The following is an 18,833-nucleotide window of genomic DNA, read 5'->3' as shown; positions in this document are numbered from 1 at the left end:
TGTCAAGGCTTGCTTTGAATGGAGATGCAGACCTTCAGCCATAGTCATGTGAACACTTGCGGAGGAACTTAACATTGCATAACCTATAAATACCTGTACAGATGAGCATAGTTCAGGTCTTTGAGACTTTGATAAACTATTTACAGAAAGCAGATTTCAATGTTTATTAATTTAATATCTAAACCAGGAGATCTCTGCAGTTGATGCTTCAACAATTGAGTACTCATATTTTAACACAAGTAGGATAACCAGATTCATCGTACACGGATTTATAGATAATGGAGAAGAAAATTGGCTGTCAGACATGTGCAAGGTATGTACCACAGGGAAATCCTGTCCCTGTGGAATTCCTTAGTCTGCATTTATGAACACATTCTTATAAATTGTCTGTTGTCTCTATTTCTAACCAATTTATCTCACAGTACTTGTAGCAATAAGAAGAGGAAAAAAGGCCACTTATTTTCAAATTGTTAACCACTTAAATATGTAGCTGGGGACCTGGATGAAAAGCATGAGGTAAAATGCATCCAATTCTTCACTTTAGTGAAGTGAGTGACAACAGGATTTGTCTCAATAAGTGCCCTCTTTCCTGGTAAAGGCAACATGAACCCTGGAGCAAGATACTGCTTAGGAACAAGGGTGATTCCAGAAACTGCAGAATCCCAGCTATTGCATATGGGAAGTCCATCACAAAGGTGTGGGAGGCTGAGGACACGGGCTGACCATTAACAGAAACAATAATGCTGTAGAAATGTACAGCCAGAAGGGTCCTCAAGGGACCGTTTTGAACAAAGCTCTCAATCTAGGACCCACTCTGAACAGTGAAGTAAAGCACTCCACTCTATTGATTTTTGTGCTAATTCTCCTATTTTTCAACTTATTTTTAAAATGTATCCCCATACTCGGTTGCAATTCCACCTTGTGCTCTTCTCAGATTCTGTCAACAGGCATTCTTTTGCAGATGTAACTAATGAAAGCTACTAGTCATACAGCACACAGGGCAAAATACCAGCGGATAGCATATGACACTCTTCAACTAACTATTCACACAACTACAATTTTGTATAAATTCTATATTTCTATTTCATTTATAAGAACATTGTGAGAAACTATGTCAAAGTCCACTAAAATCAAGGTATTTCACATTTATTGTGTCCACATTACCTGTTTCTCTTTGATACTAGGTCAAAAAAATTAAAATCTGACAGTTTCTCATTGCAAAAAAAACCCAAAACCAAACCTACGTTAATTATCACTTTATGAACATTACTGAATGACTCTTGGAGTTGTCAGTTAATAATTTGTTCAAAGTATCAGAAGCACATTAGTGATTTCATAATTCAGTTTCCCATTTCCACTCTTAAAACAGGTATTTTCCTCTAGAACCTCACAATCAATAAGGTAGCTCACACTTTGCTTCAGACAGTCCTTGAAATCTTTTTGATCAATTTTCATTAGGATTTAGAGAGATGAGATAAATCTTGAAATTCTCTAATATGATGTCCTACATTTTGTTACAATACTCCATTTTATTTAAAAAAATTAAATTGGTCTCAGTGAATCTTTTCAGTAAGAAGTGGAGCAGGTGGCATTGTGAATACATCAGCCCTCCTATGTGGAGCTGTTATTTACTTTCCTCATTAAGTAATAAACCTATCTACACATTTTTTTTTTTTACCACTTCTAACATAGTCACAGACACACCTATTGCCTTTTCTGTCCTTTGCCAGTTGTAACTTGTTTTGTATGCTTTGCCACATCTGAACATAGAGCAAAGAAAGACATACCAAAGCTGCTAAAGTAACATACATTCAGCCAAACAATCCAGCTCAGAGTAAAAAAAGCAAAACTTCAGGTTCTGTGGCAGACAAAAAAAAAAAGTATCTACCTGTTTATACATATTCCCAAATAAAGCCATAAATCTGAAATGAATATTCAGTGACAGCAGCAATTTATGCACCCTCTTATGGGGAGACACACTCACAAATCTGTAGCAGAAGAACTTGATCTTCGTCATCAAAAATATAAGTTCTTATTGAATTTGAATTAAAGAAGTCCTTTTAAATCACTTCAGTGAATCAGTATACGAGTAGTGCTCTTATTTAGTGTTGCACACAAAGTTTGATCGAAGTGAAAAATAGAAAGTATCTGTATTTATATTTTTTCCCTGCAAAAAATCCTGCTCTGGGTATTTGAAATGATAGTGTGTCCATTACTTCAGCATTCCACCCTAATTTAATATTGCATCCCTATTTTGGTATTGTGCGAGTACACACACGCCTGTGTGCGGGCAGAACCACAAATATACGCTGAGGTTTTGCTTCTTAAAACACTCTCATCCAAATTCATGGAAAATTTATGAGCTGAGCTGTAATAAGCAACATGAATCCATTCCAGATTGTATTTACTGTGGGAGTCTGGTTTTTCCTTTTGTTTTATGAAACAGAGGATGCTTACTGTGGAAGATGTGAACTGCATCTGCATCAACTGGAAAAAAGGCGCAAGATGTCAGTACACCCAGGCATCAAACAACGTCCGTGTTGTGGGTGCTGAAATAGCTTATTTCATTAAGGTTCTTATGGTAAGGATCTTCTGGGTAAATGGTTATGATGCTGACTTGAAAGGTTCAACACGACTTGGGAACTTTCATGAATGTGAGTGTAACCAGCAGAAAAGTATTTTCTTCTACTCAGTGATCATTTTAGAAGCCGTGCTGACAACAGACCTTGTTTTTTAAAGTTAGAGAGCTATGTCAGAACAGCAGTGTTGGCCAACTTAGGGATATAAAGTTCTACAAGATGACCCATAGTTCAGCCAGTTATTCCATAGACATTAACAGATGTAGTGTCATGTAGTTTTAAATACGCAGAGATAAGGGACACAGCAAACTGCCAATTAACAGAGACAAAGCCTACCAAGCTGCTCTGAAGTGTGGCAGAAAAACACCTTCTGGCTGGAGGATGACTGTTCTCCCTGAGCAACACCTGGGGACAAACACGGACCCAGGAAGCTGTCGCAGGGGAAAGACCTTGTGCCTGCTGCCTAAAGCTACATGAGGTGCCACATATCCTTTTTCTGAGCCTGATTCACAGGGGAAGTGATGCTTGGTTTGAAGCCTTCTTTTAATCTAAGAGCTTCCAACACGTATTTCCCATAAAAGACCCGTAAATTACTTAAATAGACGGTATGCTGGGTCTAGGAGCGCTCCTACCCATGTCTCGCTCTGCATCTGCATTGCAGCTACAGAATTACTGTCCAAAAAGGCTGAAGGCATCTCTCCTCTCATCCTCCTCCAGCTGCATGCAGTGCCTGACCTGCCAGGTGTTACTGCCTGGCTGAATCCTGCAAGCCAGATAAGCATCCTGGGAATATTAATAGGTCTAAGATATAAAATGGATACAGAGCCTCTCGGGACCATGTTGACAGAGCTGTCTAGAGTTTTAACAGCCTCCAAATGAGGGCAGGACCTGAATAAGGAGTTTTGAAAATTCTGCGTATTGGACATAAGTATCTACACTGGCAAACGGATGCTGAAATCCGTTCCTGAGCCTGTAGTCAAATTAAAAGTAGTATTTCAGCCCCTTTTTACTCTTCCTTGTCGCTGCTGAAAACAGATGTAGTAATTTCTCACACCGTGGTTTTTCTCAGGATAAATATGAGTACTCTCCAGCCGACGTTCACATCATCGGCCACAGCCTGGGAGCGCACGCGGCAGTTTTTTTGGAAGAATAACTGGTGAGTCAGTGATTTAAGTCACAGCTCGTACTGAAGACACCGCTGCTTAACAAAATGTTGCTGTTCGTTCTCTTACGATTGTACCTGACTTGGGCTGTAATTTAGTCAGGGATAATTTGGACATTATGAACGTAGCCTCTTCTCACAGCACACTGAGGAGTGGTGCCCTGGTAAGTGTGGGAAAACTGTCAGCGTGATGATTATTTTGCTGGCATATATTTACACAACAAAAGCTCGATACAGCTAACAGAGCCGGAACCCCTGCAATCAGCTGACTTGCTGATGCACATCAATGGCTGTGGCAATCTCTACAGAGCTGGCTTTCCGGCCGTGTCACTGCCCAGACCAGTGCTAATATGCAGCAGAACGGGAGCGATGCTGTGGCATTAAAATATGCTGCTGTCACAGCTAAAAGCAAACTCACAGTAACTAACCTACAACCAGAACCGGTTTTAGCTGTCATGATTGTTTTCTGTAACAATTTGTCCAAGAGTAATGTAATAAAACAGACCCTGCCTTCCTTGTCCTAGCAGCTTTTCTCCTATTTTCATCTTACTTTAGCCTGGCTGTTATATAGCAGCACATCCGACACACACCACCTGCTTGCACGTCCCTCCAAAGCACACTAGAGGCAGCACAACAGTGAGCAGTTAGTTATTTTGTACTGTAGTTTTGCTAACACCCATCATTTTCCAGAAAATGATGGATTAAACCTGATGTTTCAGAAGCAGTAGGTTAACCTTCCAGAAGTATCGCCCATTATCACCTTTCTTTCTTATATCTACGTAAACTTTCCACCTAGTAGGGTACATTAGAATAATTACTTTGCAGATAATGACGGAGCTGATTGATCAGAGAGCCCTTCCCAATTTTCACTATATTCTTAAGTAACAGCCCATCCCTTAAGTGCTCTCACACTTCTGAGTTTAGACATTTTTAAGGAATATGATGTTGTTCTAATTTTCAGCCAGCTGTACTGATCCAGCTTTCACCTCCCTAGCACTGAATTACTTTGTGGTCTTCCCTGCTGCAAGTTAAACACTCCATGCTCCAAGAAAGCCTCTCACTACTGCTGAGCCAGGTTACCTGTTCAATTCCTTCAGAGAAGGCGTTTTGGCTTGGGTTTGTTTTATAACTGTCCACATGTCACTCTGAGCATCCACCACCGATCCCATAAATAGCACCAGATATAACGGATCAAGCCTCTGTGACTATTGGCCAGAAGCATTTTTATCTTCACTTTGATCCAACAGCAAGTTTTCATTTTTCAGCATCCTTTGCCTTGTAATCACTCTTTACTCACACTACCTGAGAGCAGGGAACATTTCGCAAGATGAGAACGCGTACGGCTGAGAGACAGAGCGAAGCTCCGTGGCAGCACAGGCTGTCTCAGCCCTCCGCCCACAGCGGGAGCATCAGCGCAACAAGCCACCGCGTAACCGTTCACCGTACCCCTGCGCTGTTCTTCAAGGGAGAGCCCTCATCTTTCTGAAATCGTTTGGCTCCTTAAAAAATGGCAATCAAATAGACATATTTATTGGAATATGAATTAATTTCTAAATAAGATATTCCACAGACCTCACAAATACCGTTTTAGCTATTTTAAAACCTCCAATACTCTGCTAGAGAACAAAACTGAATGGAGGTATTATCGGCTAAATTTGTGATTAAACCAGCCCTTTCTCAAAATACAGGTAACTCAGGCTGCAGTCTGCATTCCTTAGCAACTTTTCAACATGCCCAGAGCCTAAAGCAACAGGCTTGATGTCCTTATTCATCACGCAGGCAGCGCCAAGGGCAGCGTGCATTAAGCAGAGTGACCTTTTGTACACAAAGGACAATTTTGGATATTATTAACACAGCCCTTTTCAATTGTTACTTTTCCTCAGGGATTTCAGGCTTTGTTAACCTTAGACTAATAGTCTACAAAATTCAGTCTAAAAGCAAAACCAAATCTGCTGCCCAGAGACAACAAGCAAAGCAAGTATAAAGTAGCAAAAATTGTGCAATTTGCAAGAATTTACAGGCTCCTGTAATTGCTGCCACAATTTGGGAAGCAAATTAATTCTGTTTTCTGCTAGGATCAAAAGAAAAGCTCATCACTTCAAAACTCTGTTTTTCCAAAGTCTGAGTGGATTTTGGAAGTACAAAATCTCCATGCACATGGGGTGCTATCAGCATCAATTCCTGTTAGAGTACTCTCCAACGAGGTACTCTAGCAACCCTACAGATAGATCAGTTACACAGGACAGAGACAAAGCAACCTCAGTTTGAGCAACATTACTTAATGAAAGTTCAATTAAAAAAAAGAAAATCTAAATGTTGGTGTTCAGTAGAGATGTAAATTGGTAACGTTTAACAGGTTTCACACAGGTAATCCCTTCTCCTTCCTGAGAGAAAAGCCACTTGGTAAGAGAGAGCACACATCACAATTTTATTAAAGCCTATACTACTTAGATATAAGAAAACATAGGTACCTATGTGTGATATTCATTATATACATAGTCTTATGTAAAAATGATACAGCTACATCTCTCTATCTTTACGTAACACTAGTCTTTTTCTTTCAGGACTTGATCCCGCCCAACCTTATTTTCAAGGCACTTCTATTGAAGTCAGACTGGATAAATCTGATGCAGAATTTGTTGATGTTATCCACACAGATTCAGCTCCCACAATCCCCTACTTAGGCGAGTATTCAGCTCTACTGCATAAATACCAAATTATTTATGTCCTGGGGCACATCCTAATCATCCACAAAGACTCAGTTGTGCTGGGTGGCGCATAGATGCAGAACAAATACACCATACTGGTCACCAACAGCTCGTATCCTACGACACCAAGTACAAACTTTAAGCCAACAGCTATAGGTACGAGACAATATTAATTTAAAATATGCTTACCCCTGCTTTAAACGCTCCAGGTTTTGGGATGAGCACAGCTATAGGACATCTTGACTTCTATCCAAATGGAGGAAAGCAAATGCCAGGGTGTGGGAAGAACCCCATTTCACAGATTGTAGACCTCGATGGCATCTGGGAAGGTAAGCATGTTGATTACATTACAGATTCAGGGGAAGGTGACCCCTCACTTAATGACTTAACTTTCCTTAACTCAGGTGTTTTGCATTAGCTTTTGGTGTGCCCATCAGCGACGGCACCTGCAGAGTGCAGCAAAACTGCTCATATGCTCAAAACCCATCGTTTTTCAGAGATTAGTCAAAAATAAACAAGACAAAGGGTTGGCCTCTGGAAAATATGCCTCCTCTAATGTATCTAATAGCAGGAAAAAAAGTTACTGAAAGTGTGCCAAAAATTTTGGAGGGTCTGTAACAACGCATTTCCTTAATTTCTATTCAGTTGCCCAGCAGCAGTACGGGGTGGAGTAGGGCAGCGATGCTCACAGCTACTTCTGTTAAGGTATCTTCAGCTGCAGTTCTTCTGAGCGACAGCAATTAATTTAGCATTGTTTTTAATTACCTATTACAATCTTGGTTGCACTAAAGCAATGTCATTGTGTCTATTTTTAGTCAGCTATAAAAAGATTGGCATGTAGCGTCTCAAATGCACTGTTCTTTGTTATTTTACACAGGTCTAATAAAAGCTCTAAGAATTAGAAAACTTCCATGAGTCTTTGTAGAGTAAAATTACATGTAGCATTAAAAATAACCCAAAAAACAGGATTTCTGCTGTACAGATTTTTCAGTATATTATCCGAACTCTTTCTTACATTATTGCAAACACCTTAAACTCTGGGAATCCATGAACTTATTTGTGATAACTAGCCTTTTTCTCCAGGTTTTATTCAATGCAGATGGAGGCATTACTTTTTCTTTCCTTTTTTTTTTTTTTTTTGATAGAGTAAACTTGTTATCAATAATAGGGAATTAAAGCACAAAGAAGTAACTGTGTTGTATATGATCTTCTTTTTAACCTGAAGTCAGGAAAATAGAGGTAACACAAAGGAAAATAATATATTCATTATTTTAATTTTAGGAGTCTCCTTTCCTTAAGCACCCTCCAAATAATAATAATTCTGTTTCGAAGTCCTCAGCTGGAGCAAATCAGCATTGCCCTAGGAAGTTCACTGTTAAATACTTTCTATTTGGTTTTCTTTTGTAATGATAATGCGACTGTTGCCTACAAAAGATCTGCTTCACGCAGTTCTCATTTCCATTGTGGAACTCAGTCAGATTGCTGGAATAAGTGTTTGTGAGGGGGGAGAGTGCAGGGGCTGAGCTGAGCTGCACAGTCGGTCTCCACAACCCGTTCCAAGTTTGCATTTTATACCTGTTGAGTCAGTGACATTCCTCAGAGCATCAATTCATTGCAAAAGCAAGCTTCAAACCTTGTTTTTGATACCTCAAGAATCGCGATGATGCTTTGGAGGAGGAATGATGCATCCCAATGACATGGCGGTGGCTGTGCCAGTATCTCTCCTCAAACGGTAACAGAAAGGAAGAACTAACCTGGGAGCCTCTTTTCACAGGAACTCGTGACTTTGTGGCTTGCAATCATCTGCGGAGTTACAAGTATTACTCCGACAGTATTATCTACCCTGATGGATTTCTAGGCTATTCTTGTGCTTCATATGATGTTTTTGAAACAGTAAGTATTACTTAGAGCTTCAGTACAGACCATATCAAAACCAAGGGCTCTTATCTATACATCTGAGATCCAGTTTATTTATGCCAGCTTGCACCCCACGAGTCCATTTGTAAGAGAAGTGTCAGACATCCTAAAAGTATTATCGTGAGTGCAGCTGACACGGGTCAAAGTGGGAAAAGGCAACAACAATGCAGGGACATCCCTGGTTCTGTGCTGATGTGACAGCCCTGAGGTACTACTGGAGCTAGTCTGGCTTCCCCAGGCCTGCTCTACGGCACCAAATCCGGGGAAGACACAAGGAGGAGAGCCTGTCCCTCTAATCACCAAATGTATTTACCAAACGGCGAGTGGGGTCCCATACTGTAGCAAGTGAGTTTTCAAACACAGCTTAAATGTCTTCTTTTCAAACTAGCAAGAAGTAAAATAATACGTGATGACCTGATGTGGTGAGTCCATGATCGAAGTACTTTGTTGACTTAACATGATCTCAGGGCCAAAGCACAATGGTTTATGGACCAAGGTCAGGAAGCCCTTCCCTGTCCCAGACTGAGAGATAAGGAACTACAGTGGAAGAGTATCAGGGAAGAAATGGGATCATCATCTTGTTCAGGCAGCACAGAGAGGTGTAAACTTCCATAGTGCTTAGATTGACCTACTGCTACCGTCACCATAGTAGAAAGCTGTTTTCATGACAAAAACGAGGGTTTTTTTTCAAGACAAAAATCTTCCTTGACCAAACCTGAAGGTATAAGGTGACATCATTCTTCCTCATCAGTTGCTGACAAGGACACGTCCTCCTCCCTGCTCCAGTTCAGATGACTCAAGGATGTCACTGATGGGGCAGGATTGAGATAAATGGCACAAGAAATAACACAGAGCCCTGAAAAATCAGAGACTTGAGAAAGTTGGCTAGTTTATGTGATCTTTCTCAAGCCTGGGTTGAGATAGGGTTCCAGAGAGAGTTACTGGAAATTTATTGTTGCTGTGATAAGGGCCAGTTAGTGGGTATGTTAAAAATAAGTTCTATGACAAATCTAATTTTTCTTGGCTGGCTGAATAATTTTAATAATAGATATATTTGTTTTCACTAGGAAACCTGTTTCCCATGCCCGCAAGGGGGATGCCCAAATATGGGTCACTTTGCAGATAAATTCAAAGGGAAATATAAGAATGATTTCCTGAAACTTTACCTGAACACCGGAGAGGCCAAGGATTTTGCTCGTGAGTTTCAATTGCTTCCGCTGCTACCTACCCCTTGCAAACAAATGGTTTTATTTTCCTGGTTTACAAATAATTTTAACAGATGAACAGACCTCATAGCAGTGCAATGGCTCCTCAGTTCTTCACGCCTTTTCCTCTTTTCTCCAGTACTAGTGCCCAGTTTTGGTCCCTCCAGTACAAGGAACATGTTGACAACCTATAGAGTGTAGTGGAGGTCACTGAGATCCTTAGTGGACTGCACTACAAGGTGCAGGGAGAAAGGAGGATAGGTGATGAAGAGAAGTTGCAGCAAGGGAATTTCTTATCAAATAGTATGAAAATTATTGTCACAGGAACAGTGGTTAAATGCAGGAAAATTGACCCAGAGAGGCTAGGAAAACTCCAGCTTTGGAGATGTTCAAAACTCCATTTGACAAAGGCCAAGAGCAAGCCGATCATGGCTGGCCTTGCTTTGAGAAGTAGATGGACCAGATGATCTCCTTTACAACCTAAGTTATCCTAAATGTCAGCTCTCCAAGATGTTTTTTTCTTTGCCTTTGTAAACAAGAATCAGAGGCAGAATGGCTGCTTTTGCTAATTGTGTGCTACAAGAAAATTCCCACACACAAAAAAAATTTTCCTTGAGCTTCAGAATTTTTTACCCTCCTACACTACTTATGTTCTGGTACGTATCAGTATTTATCCTTAACACCTCCTGTTTTCCAATGTCACCGTATATGAAAACCTCCGTGGTCAAAATGCTGAGGTCTATATTGTGTTTACCCTGTTATGGACTAGCTTTTTTTTCTCCCTCCCAGAAAATAACACAAACATCTACCCATTTGTCACGTTGATCCCATTAGGACTTAATGACAGACCTGACTCACTGGTGGTTTGTATTTGTTTTGCATGGTTATAACCCCAGGAAGAATAAGGACCATCAAGATTTGTGTGTGAGACCCCTTTGAGTCCAGACAGGCTGTAATCTAGCCTGGAGCTGAAGGCAAGGGCAGCGATAATTTTCTTTTACTTTCAACTACAGTGTACAGACCAAAAAAAAAAAAACCAAAACCCAACCCAGAACTTGATATTTTGGAGACTGTTTCTCCCTGGGTACAATCTAACTGACTGTATTTCCTCTGTGTAGTTTGGAGGTACAAAGTAACCATGACCCTCTCTGGAAAGAGTAAAGTAAAAGGATACGTAAATATTGCCCTGTATGGAAGTGGTGGGAACACAAGGCAGCATCAGATCATCAAGTAAGTTCAATAGAAAATAAACTTCTCTTCTAGCATGTATAATCCATATTTTTAATTAATTTTTGTCTTTAAACTGGTCTTATTTAGAGATCAGATTCTAACCCTGATGTAAATGCAGCAACAGTTCATTCACTCTGGGTTTATATTTGAAGGGAGAAGGTTAGAACGCAGGATTGTAAAATGCTAGAATTTGGTGTTGCTGGTTTGCTGTCCCACTAAGGTCTGGCTGGGCCTACATAACTACAGTCCTGATCTTCCTGTCTTTCACAGGCTTGTAAAATGGTGCTGCCACAGCTGCTTACATCTAAAGTCACCTCATGGTTTACTATATGAAAATCTACTTTTTGTTGCTCATAACTTTGCCTGTTTAGACTGAAGCTGCTGGCTTGCCTCATGTGGGGTTGTTTATTTGCATTTTGCTTGTTTGTTTCCGCTACAATATCTGAAATAATGAAAAACCAGGGAGAAGGCACGTTGATGTGGGTTTGGTTGGGGTTTTTTTGGTGCCGTGTTTTGTTTATTGACAGCTATGTCACTTGCACTTTTCCAAGAAAGACCACATGGCAGTAGGTGTTTGCTGTGAGCTGGACCCAGTGTGCAGGCATTCACCTGAGGTCAGTCTGCCAGTACGGAGTGCGCTCCGGCACTCTCCAGCTCCTATTTGCAGATCCTGTGTCAATTCAATTCCTGGGAGTGAACACTTTTCCCCAGCAAACCTGCCTACATAACCAACACGCATCAACCTCTACCTTCTCCACGGGGATTGTCCTGTAACTGTCCCTTTCATTATGAGGAATGACTACAGCACAACGACCTACCTGCCTTCCCTTCCTCTGTCAAACACCGATTTGGGATGGATTACATGGGAAAAATGGAAATAACATTGTTACCATATTATAAGCTGAATATTGTCTTCCTTCTAATTTTCTACTCGCAAACACAGCTAATCAGTTGACGGGACTGGTCATTAATAAATGCTAGCAAGCCTCACATCCATAAAATGTTATTTTTCACAGGGGAACCCTCCAACCAGACAACACTTACACAAGCTTCATCGATGCAGAAGTTAATATTGGAACAGTTACGAAGGTTAAATTTCTTTGGAACAACAACAGGTTAAATCCAACTTTTCCTAAACTAGGAGCTGCAACTATCACAGTCCAAGCTGGAGAAAACGGAACGGAGTAAGTATATGCATATTGAAAATCTTGAAAGTTACTTGGGAAGATAGATGACAATATTATATGTGGGTTGAAAGCATTTTCACAAGAAAAGCTATTTAAAGAATTCAAAGACTCTCAAGAAAACCTTTTATTTCCTTCCTTTCAAGATGCTCTTCATCCATAGTTCAGTTCACTACCATTTTAACCCTTTGCCTCAATTAGCTTCAAAGAAAACTCAAAATATTTCCATGCTTCAGAGGAGCAAATTTCCTGTATAACCCTCTGGGTGAGAAAAATTAGCACTGGCTTGGATTATCAGCATCATTCTTGCCAAGTACCTACTCAATGTCCACTAGAATTTGTTGTCTGTGTCTGAGCTTGCATTACGAAGTCTGATTCACTGTCAGCTAGAACCAGTGGAAGTGTTCCATTGATACTGATAGCCCCTGGGATCATGACTGATGACAGAATGATGATAATTAACCCACCCTTCCAATAAGCAAGACTAATACTTGGAAGCTGCGCTTATAAAACTAAAACTAAAACTAAACTCCAGTACCTGAAGGGGCTACAAGGAAGCTGCGAGGGACTTTTTACAAGGGCCTGTAGTGACAGGACAAGGGGTAACGGGTTTAAATTGAAAACAGGGAGGTTTAGATTAGATATCAGGATGAAGTTCCTCATGGAGAGGGTGGTGAAGCACTGGAACAGGTTGCCCAGAGAAGCTGTGGATGCTCCATCCCTGGGAGTGTTCAAGGCCAGGCTGGATGAGGCTTGGAGCAACCTGGTCTAGTGGAAGGTGTCCCTGCCCATGGCAGGGGGGTTGGAACTAGATGGGCTTTACGGTCCCTTCCAACCCAAACCATTCTGTGATTCTATGAAATCTAAAGTTGAGGTAAACAGACTAAAACTAACTTCTCTAGACTTCATGGAATATGACTTGCATGATGAGATTGTAGCAACATGAATTACTGGTCCAGTTTTACTCATTTTCTTAGACTTTTTAGATATGTTATTTTATCCACCCCATGGTGGGATATCTAGAAAAGGAGGTACAGGACATATTTTAGACCCATATAGGAATTTGCAGTTAAAATGCCATCACTGAACAGACAACATGGGAGATGGAAACAGTTTCAAGCAAAGCAAAATGATTACAGCCCCGCAACACTACCTTTAAACAGGCATCCTGAGTCCAGTCATAGTTACTCTTCACCAAAGCACGTTGCTGATGAAGTGGATTTCTGTAGATAGGCACTCACTCTTCTATTGACTCCTGTCAATAGAACATGACGCCCACTGCACACGTAGTTGTGACCATCTACATAGTGATGGCAGCACGAAGTCTGGAAAAAAAGAAACTGTGAAAGTAAAAGGAAGGTAGGCAGTGAACCAGAATGAACGCAGTTCATCAATCCTTTCCCCAGCAGTAATATTTCAAACTTAGGAGCTCAAAGTATGTTGTGTTCAGTTGTGTCAAATGACAAAATAGATTGACTTATATTAAAAAAAAAAAAAATCCACTTGTATAATCTCAACAAATGTTGACAACTCAGCTGTGTGTATGATTTTTTTTTCTTCAGATTCCATTTCTGTGGTTCCGAGACAGTGAGGGAGGATGTTCTGCAAACTCTTACTGCCTGCTAACAGCACATGTGGATGCCCAAATCCTTGCTACCAATAAAAGCTAGTCATGCGTAAAACACCGCAGCCTGCGGTCACTGCTCTCACGATACTGTTGATGTGTGTTGGGTGTTTTTGCTGGTTTTTTTGTGGGGTGGGTTAAGTCTGTGGATACCTCTCTATTATAGACAGAAATTTTAGAAGTGAAATCCCCTGATTTCAGCAGTCTTTCAGAATAATTTCAGACAGGAGGAGGAAAGGGGGCAGGTAACAGAATCTGGATAGTGGCTCCTGGGCAGTACCAAGAGAAAACAGGTCTGCTTCTGAGTAGAAGGTGAGGAGAGGATTAAAGAAGCTGATGTTCTTCATCAAACTGAAGGCTAAACCCAGAATTAGTCTGAGATAAAAATGAAACAGAGATACAGCAAGTGTTTACAAAATGAGGACAGAAGTTTAGTTTTGATTACCTGTAAGAGATGGAACAGAGAACATGATGGAGAGCTAGTACTGCATTTTGGTGTGTTAATGATGAACTGAGCTTGTACCATGTGATCTGGGCAGAACTAATTTGAGAAAGCTGCATAGCAGATTTCAAATTTCATTTTTTTTTAGTGAAGTTTTTACTAAAAGGATTATAATCAGAACAATCACCAAAATGTCCTGAAATCTCATATGCTGGTCTCAGCATTGAACAAAACTGACAGGTGGGGTGGCCAAACCAGGTAATGCAATGAGAGAGTTGCTTTCTGATGAACACATTCAGCTGCAGCCTGGGTAGTTCACAAATTCCTTTTGTCCCTGTGCGATCCTATCTCGGCTCCCTCAGCCTGCTGCTGGAGAAGGGGGCTGCTGCTTCTCTGCTCCCAGAGGAGAACCCCGTCCTCCCCAAAAACCCCACAGAACTGCTGGGGGCTGGACATCTACCTAAACTGCAATTGTGATTCTTGCCCAGATTAAAAGGCAGTAAATGGATGAATTAGTGAAGAGGATGCTGGATGTGGCTTTGAGCAACCTGGTCTAGTGCAAGGTGTCCCTGCCCATGGCAGGGGGGTTGGAACTAGATGATCTTTAAGGTCCCTTCCAACCCAAACCATTCTATGATTCTATGCACCTTGCTATGCTGTCACAGATGTGTGGTATATTAAAATGCTAAACCAATGCATTATGCAGCTTCTCTCAAGAAGGAAAGACAAATGGTTTTCACCCTGATGCTATTACACATGTCTTCCCTTCATTCAATTGCTTCCCTCCCTGTGCAGCTCCTCATGGCAGCAGCAAGCGCAGAGCAGAGCAGTTTGCTTGGTGTCCTCTCAGCCTACCCTGCTGTGAGAGGTAGAGGCTAACCCTTCTTTGGCTCCAGTTTTTTCCACCCACGGTCAACCTTACAATGGTAGCATAATAAGGCCTAATAAGCTCAAGGATGTGAATTGTTTGTCCCGCAGCAGGCTGCAGTAAGTCCAGGTTTGGGTTGCTCCTGCAACGCCCCTCTCTGCGCCCTGCAGCTGCACAGAGGAAGAGGATCCAGGTGCAGGACTCTCGATACCTTCATACTTCATTCCTGTTATCCAGTCCAAGGAGGAACACACATCCTCTCTCCAGGGAGATAAATAGTTACAGGTTTGCCCAGAGCACACACAGCCACAGACTCTGGAGTCGGCACCCGACGTTGGGTTTCCGTGCCCCGCGTTCACTTGACGTCGCCTGCTTCCTTCTGCACTATTTGTCCCTTCTAGGATTTGGCTTCCTGATCTCGGTACCTCCCGCCGAGGAAACCTCACCAGGGCTATTAACTTCCTAACACCGCAGAAGAGTTTCTCCTTTGTCTTTTGTTCCTTTACCTTAGTATAAGCAGATTCTTGCCTACACAATTGTTTTGACAGTCATGATATTCTCTGCATTATCCTTTGCCGTAGCCACTTCAGCAGCCCGTGTAATTTTAACAAACACCTAACAGGATCAAGACGTTAAAGTTGACAATAGCATAATAATAAAAAAAAAAATCTCCTTTTAATAATGAACTGGAGCTGCCGTCATCTTGTTTTAGCAGAGTAAAATCTCTCCTCCCTCCCCCCCCCAAACACTTTACAAAGCTATTACATAAAATGCAATGTTAAATGAACAACAAATTACTTTCCCTTTAGCTAGCTTTTAATGCTAATGGTGCTATTTATTCCTGACCTTTTGAAATATTAGATTTTTTAAATGACAACATAAAAAGAATTCTTGTTTGAAAACGCAAGCGACTTTAAACCACATGTTATTACTTGTAAGTATAGCATGCACATGCATCATTCATTTCAGTGTCCCATTTATGGCTAATTGGTATATATTTCAGTTGACATATATTGTTCTCCTGCAAACGTGTCAAATTCCTTAACGATGTCACTGACAAAAGCATAGTGCTTGAGATATATAAATTATGCTCTTTACCATATAATCATTCTTATCTATTGGGAATGTTATTTGTGACAAATCATGTTCAAAAATACACAGTAAATTGATTATTTCTTTAAACTTTAATATCACACCATTCCTGGCAAGTCTTTGATTGAATCTTTAAATGTAGAAATGTTTTGATTTTTATCCGTATCACTCCGTAGCTTTTGAAAAGCTCATTTTATTTATTAAAGGAAGAGTAGCACAGCACAGATCTTAAAATGTATCTTTTGTTATCAGCACAAGAAAACAAATGGGCTGTAATTGTGGATATGGAATGAGTAATTTGGTGAACGACACGTTGTGCTGTAGTTCAGGTTTTACAATTCCTGCCAGAAATTACTATTATTTTGTTGGTGGGAAGCATTGCAATCAGAATTTTAAATATGGGAGCAACTTGGGCACCATATTTTCATTACCTTTTAGATTGCCATGGGTAATGCATTTCTCTCCTGTATTGCAAATCATCTGAGAACAATCAAAAAAAATTGAAGATTTCATGTGACTCTAATTATTACCGAGATATAGCAGTGCTCATTGTTGTCTTTAGACAATGCTGTCTATAGTCATTACTTTGCTCCATAAATCAGTAGGATAATGAGGTTCTATCTTTCAAGACATATTTGAGCGTATCTTAATTTGGCATTGATGAGTTCTCCTTCCTGAACCTCTTGAGGTTATTTTTTTTAATCTAGTTTGTCATATTAGAGCTTTCATCACCTAGCCACAGCTGACAGTGTTTATGTACACATATTTATTTCCACAGCTCTCTGGGATGTGTCCTCAGAGCTTGCAAATAGGAATTTTATGATGTTATGCCTGAAGGCTATTTTGTTCTTAATTTGAGTGTAAATCACAGGATATTTTGCCACACCTTCATACTTCAGAAATACATACTCTGTATGGTTGTATTTAATTATGAAAAAACAAGGCTCAACTTGTTAACATCTTGTGACTTTTAAAAACTGGAAACAGTTTCTTTGTCAAAAGAGATATTTACTTGAAGAAAATACTGGGATTTGCCAAAAAAAAAAAAATTCAGATAAATATTTTTTTTCCCTAGCAAACCCTCTCAAATTTGAAGAAAATGAAAGGGTTAAATGTATGAGCATTTTTAATCAGTCCCAACAGAAGGTTTCAGTATGGGGCAGAGGAAGAAAGGAGAAGGTCGATGTGAAGCTCCCACAGCCCTAAATAAAAAAAATACTAATAGTGGCCTACATGCCACTTACTTCTTCATTGTGCCCGTATAAAAACAGAAACAAGCAGCAAAACACTCTTTAAATTAGTCTAAATGTTGTATTCAATTACACAATAGCGACTGAGTGGCTACTACACTCGCTAGCATACTGAAGGTATTTATTCTGCGAGACCCAAAGACAAAAGTTGCATTCAAGTCCCTCTTTGTGCTATGGCCCATGTAATTATTGTTGCCGTACACATCGTATGAAAATTCTTACCTTTAATTGCATTAAGTGGATAATTGCTTCACATCAAACCAATTAGGGAGGTGAAGGGGGAAAAAAAGGGGATCTAAACCTCCAAAGCAATGCACTTTTTCAGGTAATAATTTGCATTATTACAATTTGGCACATAATTTTAGGTAAACGTAAGTCTCACTCGCGCTCGTTAAAAATAACAACGCCAAACCACACTGCTGGCTTGGGAGCCTCAGTCTGGGGAGTGCGGTTTCAGAACTGGATTCCCCTGGGAGTACTGATTATCCTCTTTGGGAAGCGAGGTCTCCCGTGAGAGCGGTACCATTTCTCCCTCAAAAGGGGTTCTTCATGGAGGAGGAATATAGTCATCACCTTAATTGCCTGGGAGGCAAAACACACATCGAGCATGTGCATGTCTTGCCTGAGATGACTGAAGAGCAGAAGCCATCCCCTCCTCTTCTGAGCACGGAGCACTCTGCTGACCGCAGCCTGAGTCGGGCTACTGAAAGGAGCTGCTTAAAAAAAAAGCCCCTAAACTATTGTTTTAGCCCGACAAGCTTTTCTTTACTGTCCTTAATTCCTTACTCAAACACCAACCATCTTTCATTTGACGAGAGAATAAAAAGCAGCAGGAAGGATGCGTGCAAGTGGTTCTCCATCACCTTCAGCTCTCACCACGGCTGCTGTCAGCCCCTTGGGAGGGCCTATGGCCGGACCTCATGGCTCTCTCCAGCCTTTCTCATCTCCCCTTTGCTTGCAGTTTGGAAACCGGCGCCTTCTGACCATTTTACACCCCTGCACAGACAGTAAGATCAGCAGGGATTCAGAAGAGACGATGCTCTGCATCTCTGCACCATCCCTCTGCAATCATCCATCTCCAAACCCATGTCTCCCACAGAACGCTGGGCGGGAGGGTTTGGGAAAGGAGATTTCCCCACTTCACTAGAGACTATAGATCCTCAAGCCTTTGCTTTAATTCGAAAAGGAGTCAAAATATCTTGGCCGGGGCATGAAAATCAGCCTCTGGGTTCCTCCCACTGAACCTGAACTACAAACCCTTTCCCGGCAGCTGCGATGGAAAGGACATGGAAGGGCAGTTCGTGGCAGCAACGTGCCATTCCTTGCTGGGGCTGAAGGCACAGCACCACGGCAGCAGAAAGGGGTGTATTTTTGTTGCAAAGGATGCTTGTAGGGGATTAACAACTTCTTTTTAACCGAGGAAAATGTTAAAAGGGAAAAGTGACTGCACTGAAGAATAATTCTCCTTTTGACCCACAGAGAAAGAGGTGCCTAGTGAAAATATACGATCACGGACAGTGTGAAGATAACTGTCTGATCAGATAATGGAATTGTTTTCAGTGATAAGAATGA

General features: G+C 40.9%; 1 protein-coding gene across 1 annotated transcript; it reads left to right on the top strand.

Moving 5' to 3' along the window:
- Positions 1-187: 187 nt before the first annotated feature.
- On the top strand, positions 188-13,611 carry LOC104511082 (inactive pancreatic lipase-related protein 1-like; the record flags this gene model as incomplete). Its single annotated transcript, XM_010153546.1, has 11 exons — positions 188-313; positions 2,447-2,581; positions 3,649-3,715; positions 5,169-5,196; positions 6,292-6,425; positions 6,659-6,778; positions 8,224-8,342; positions 9,434-9,563; positions 10,690-10,801; positions 11,818-11,985; positions 13,548-13,611. Coding segments are annotated over 11 exons (1,203 nt in total), but the record flags the coding sequence as incomplete, so codon positions are not given.
- Positions 13,612-18,833: the final 5,222 nt, after the last annotated feature.

This window comes from Eurypyga helias, unplaced genomic scaffold (assembly GCF_000690775.1).
Source record: "Eurypyga helias isolate BGI_N326 unplaced genomic scaffold, ASM69077v1 scaffold14226, whole genome shotgun sequence".
Taxonomy (NCBI): Eukaryota; Metazoa; Chordata; class Aves; order Eurypygiformes; family Eurypygidae; genus Eurypyga; species Eurypyga helias.
The sequence above is the reverse complement of the archived record's forward strand: the minus strand, read 5'-3'. Positions and strand labels throughout refer to the sequence as shown.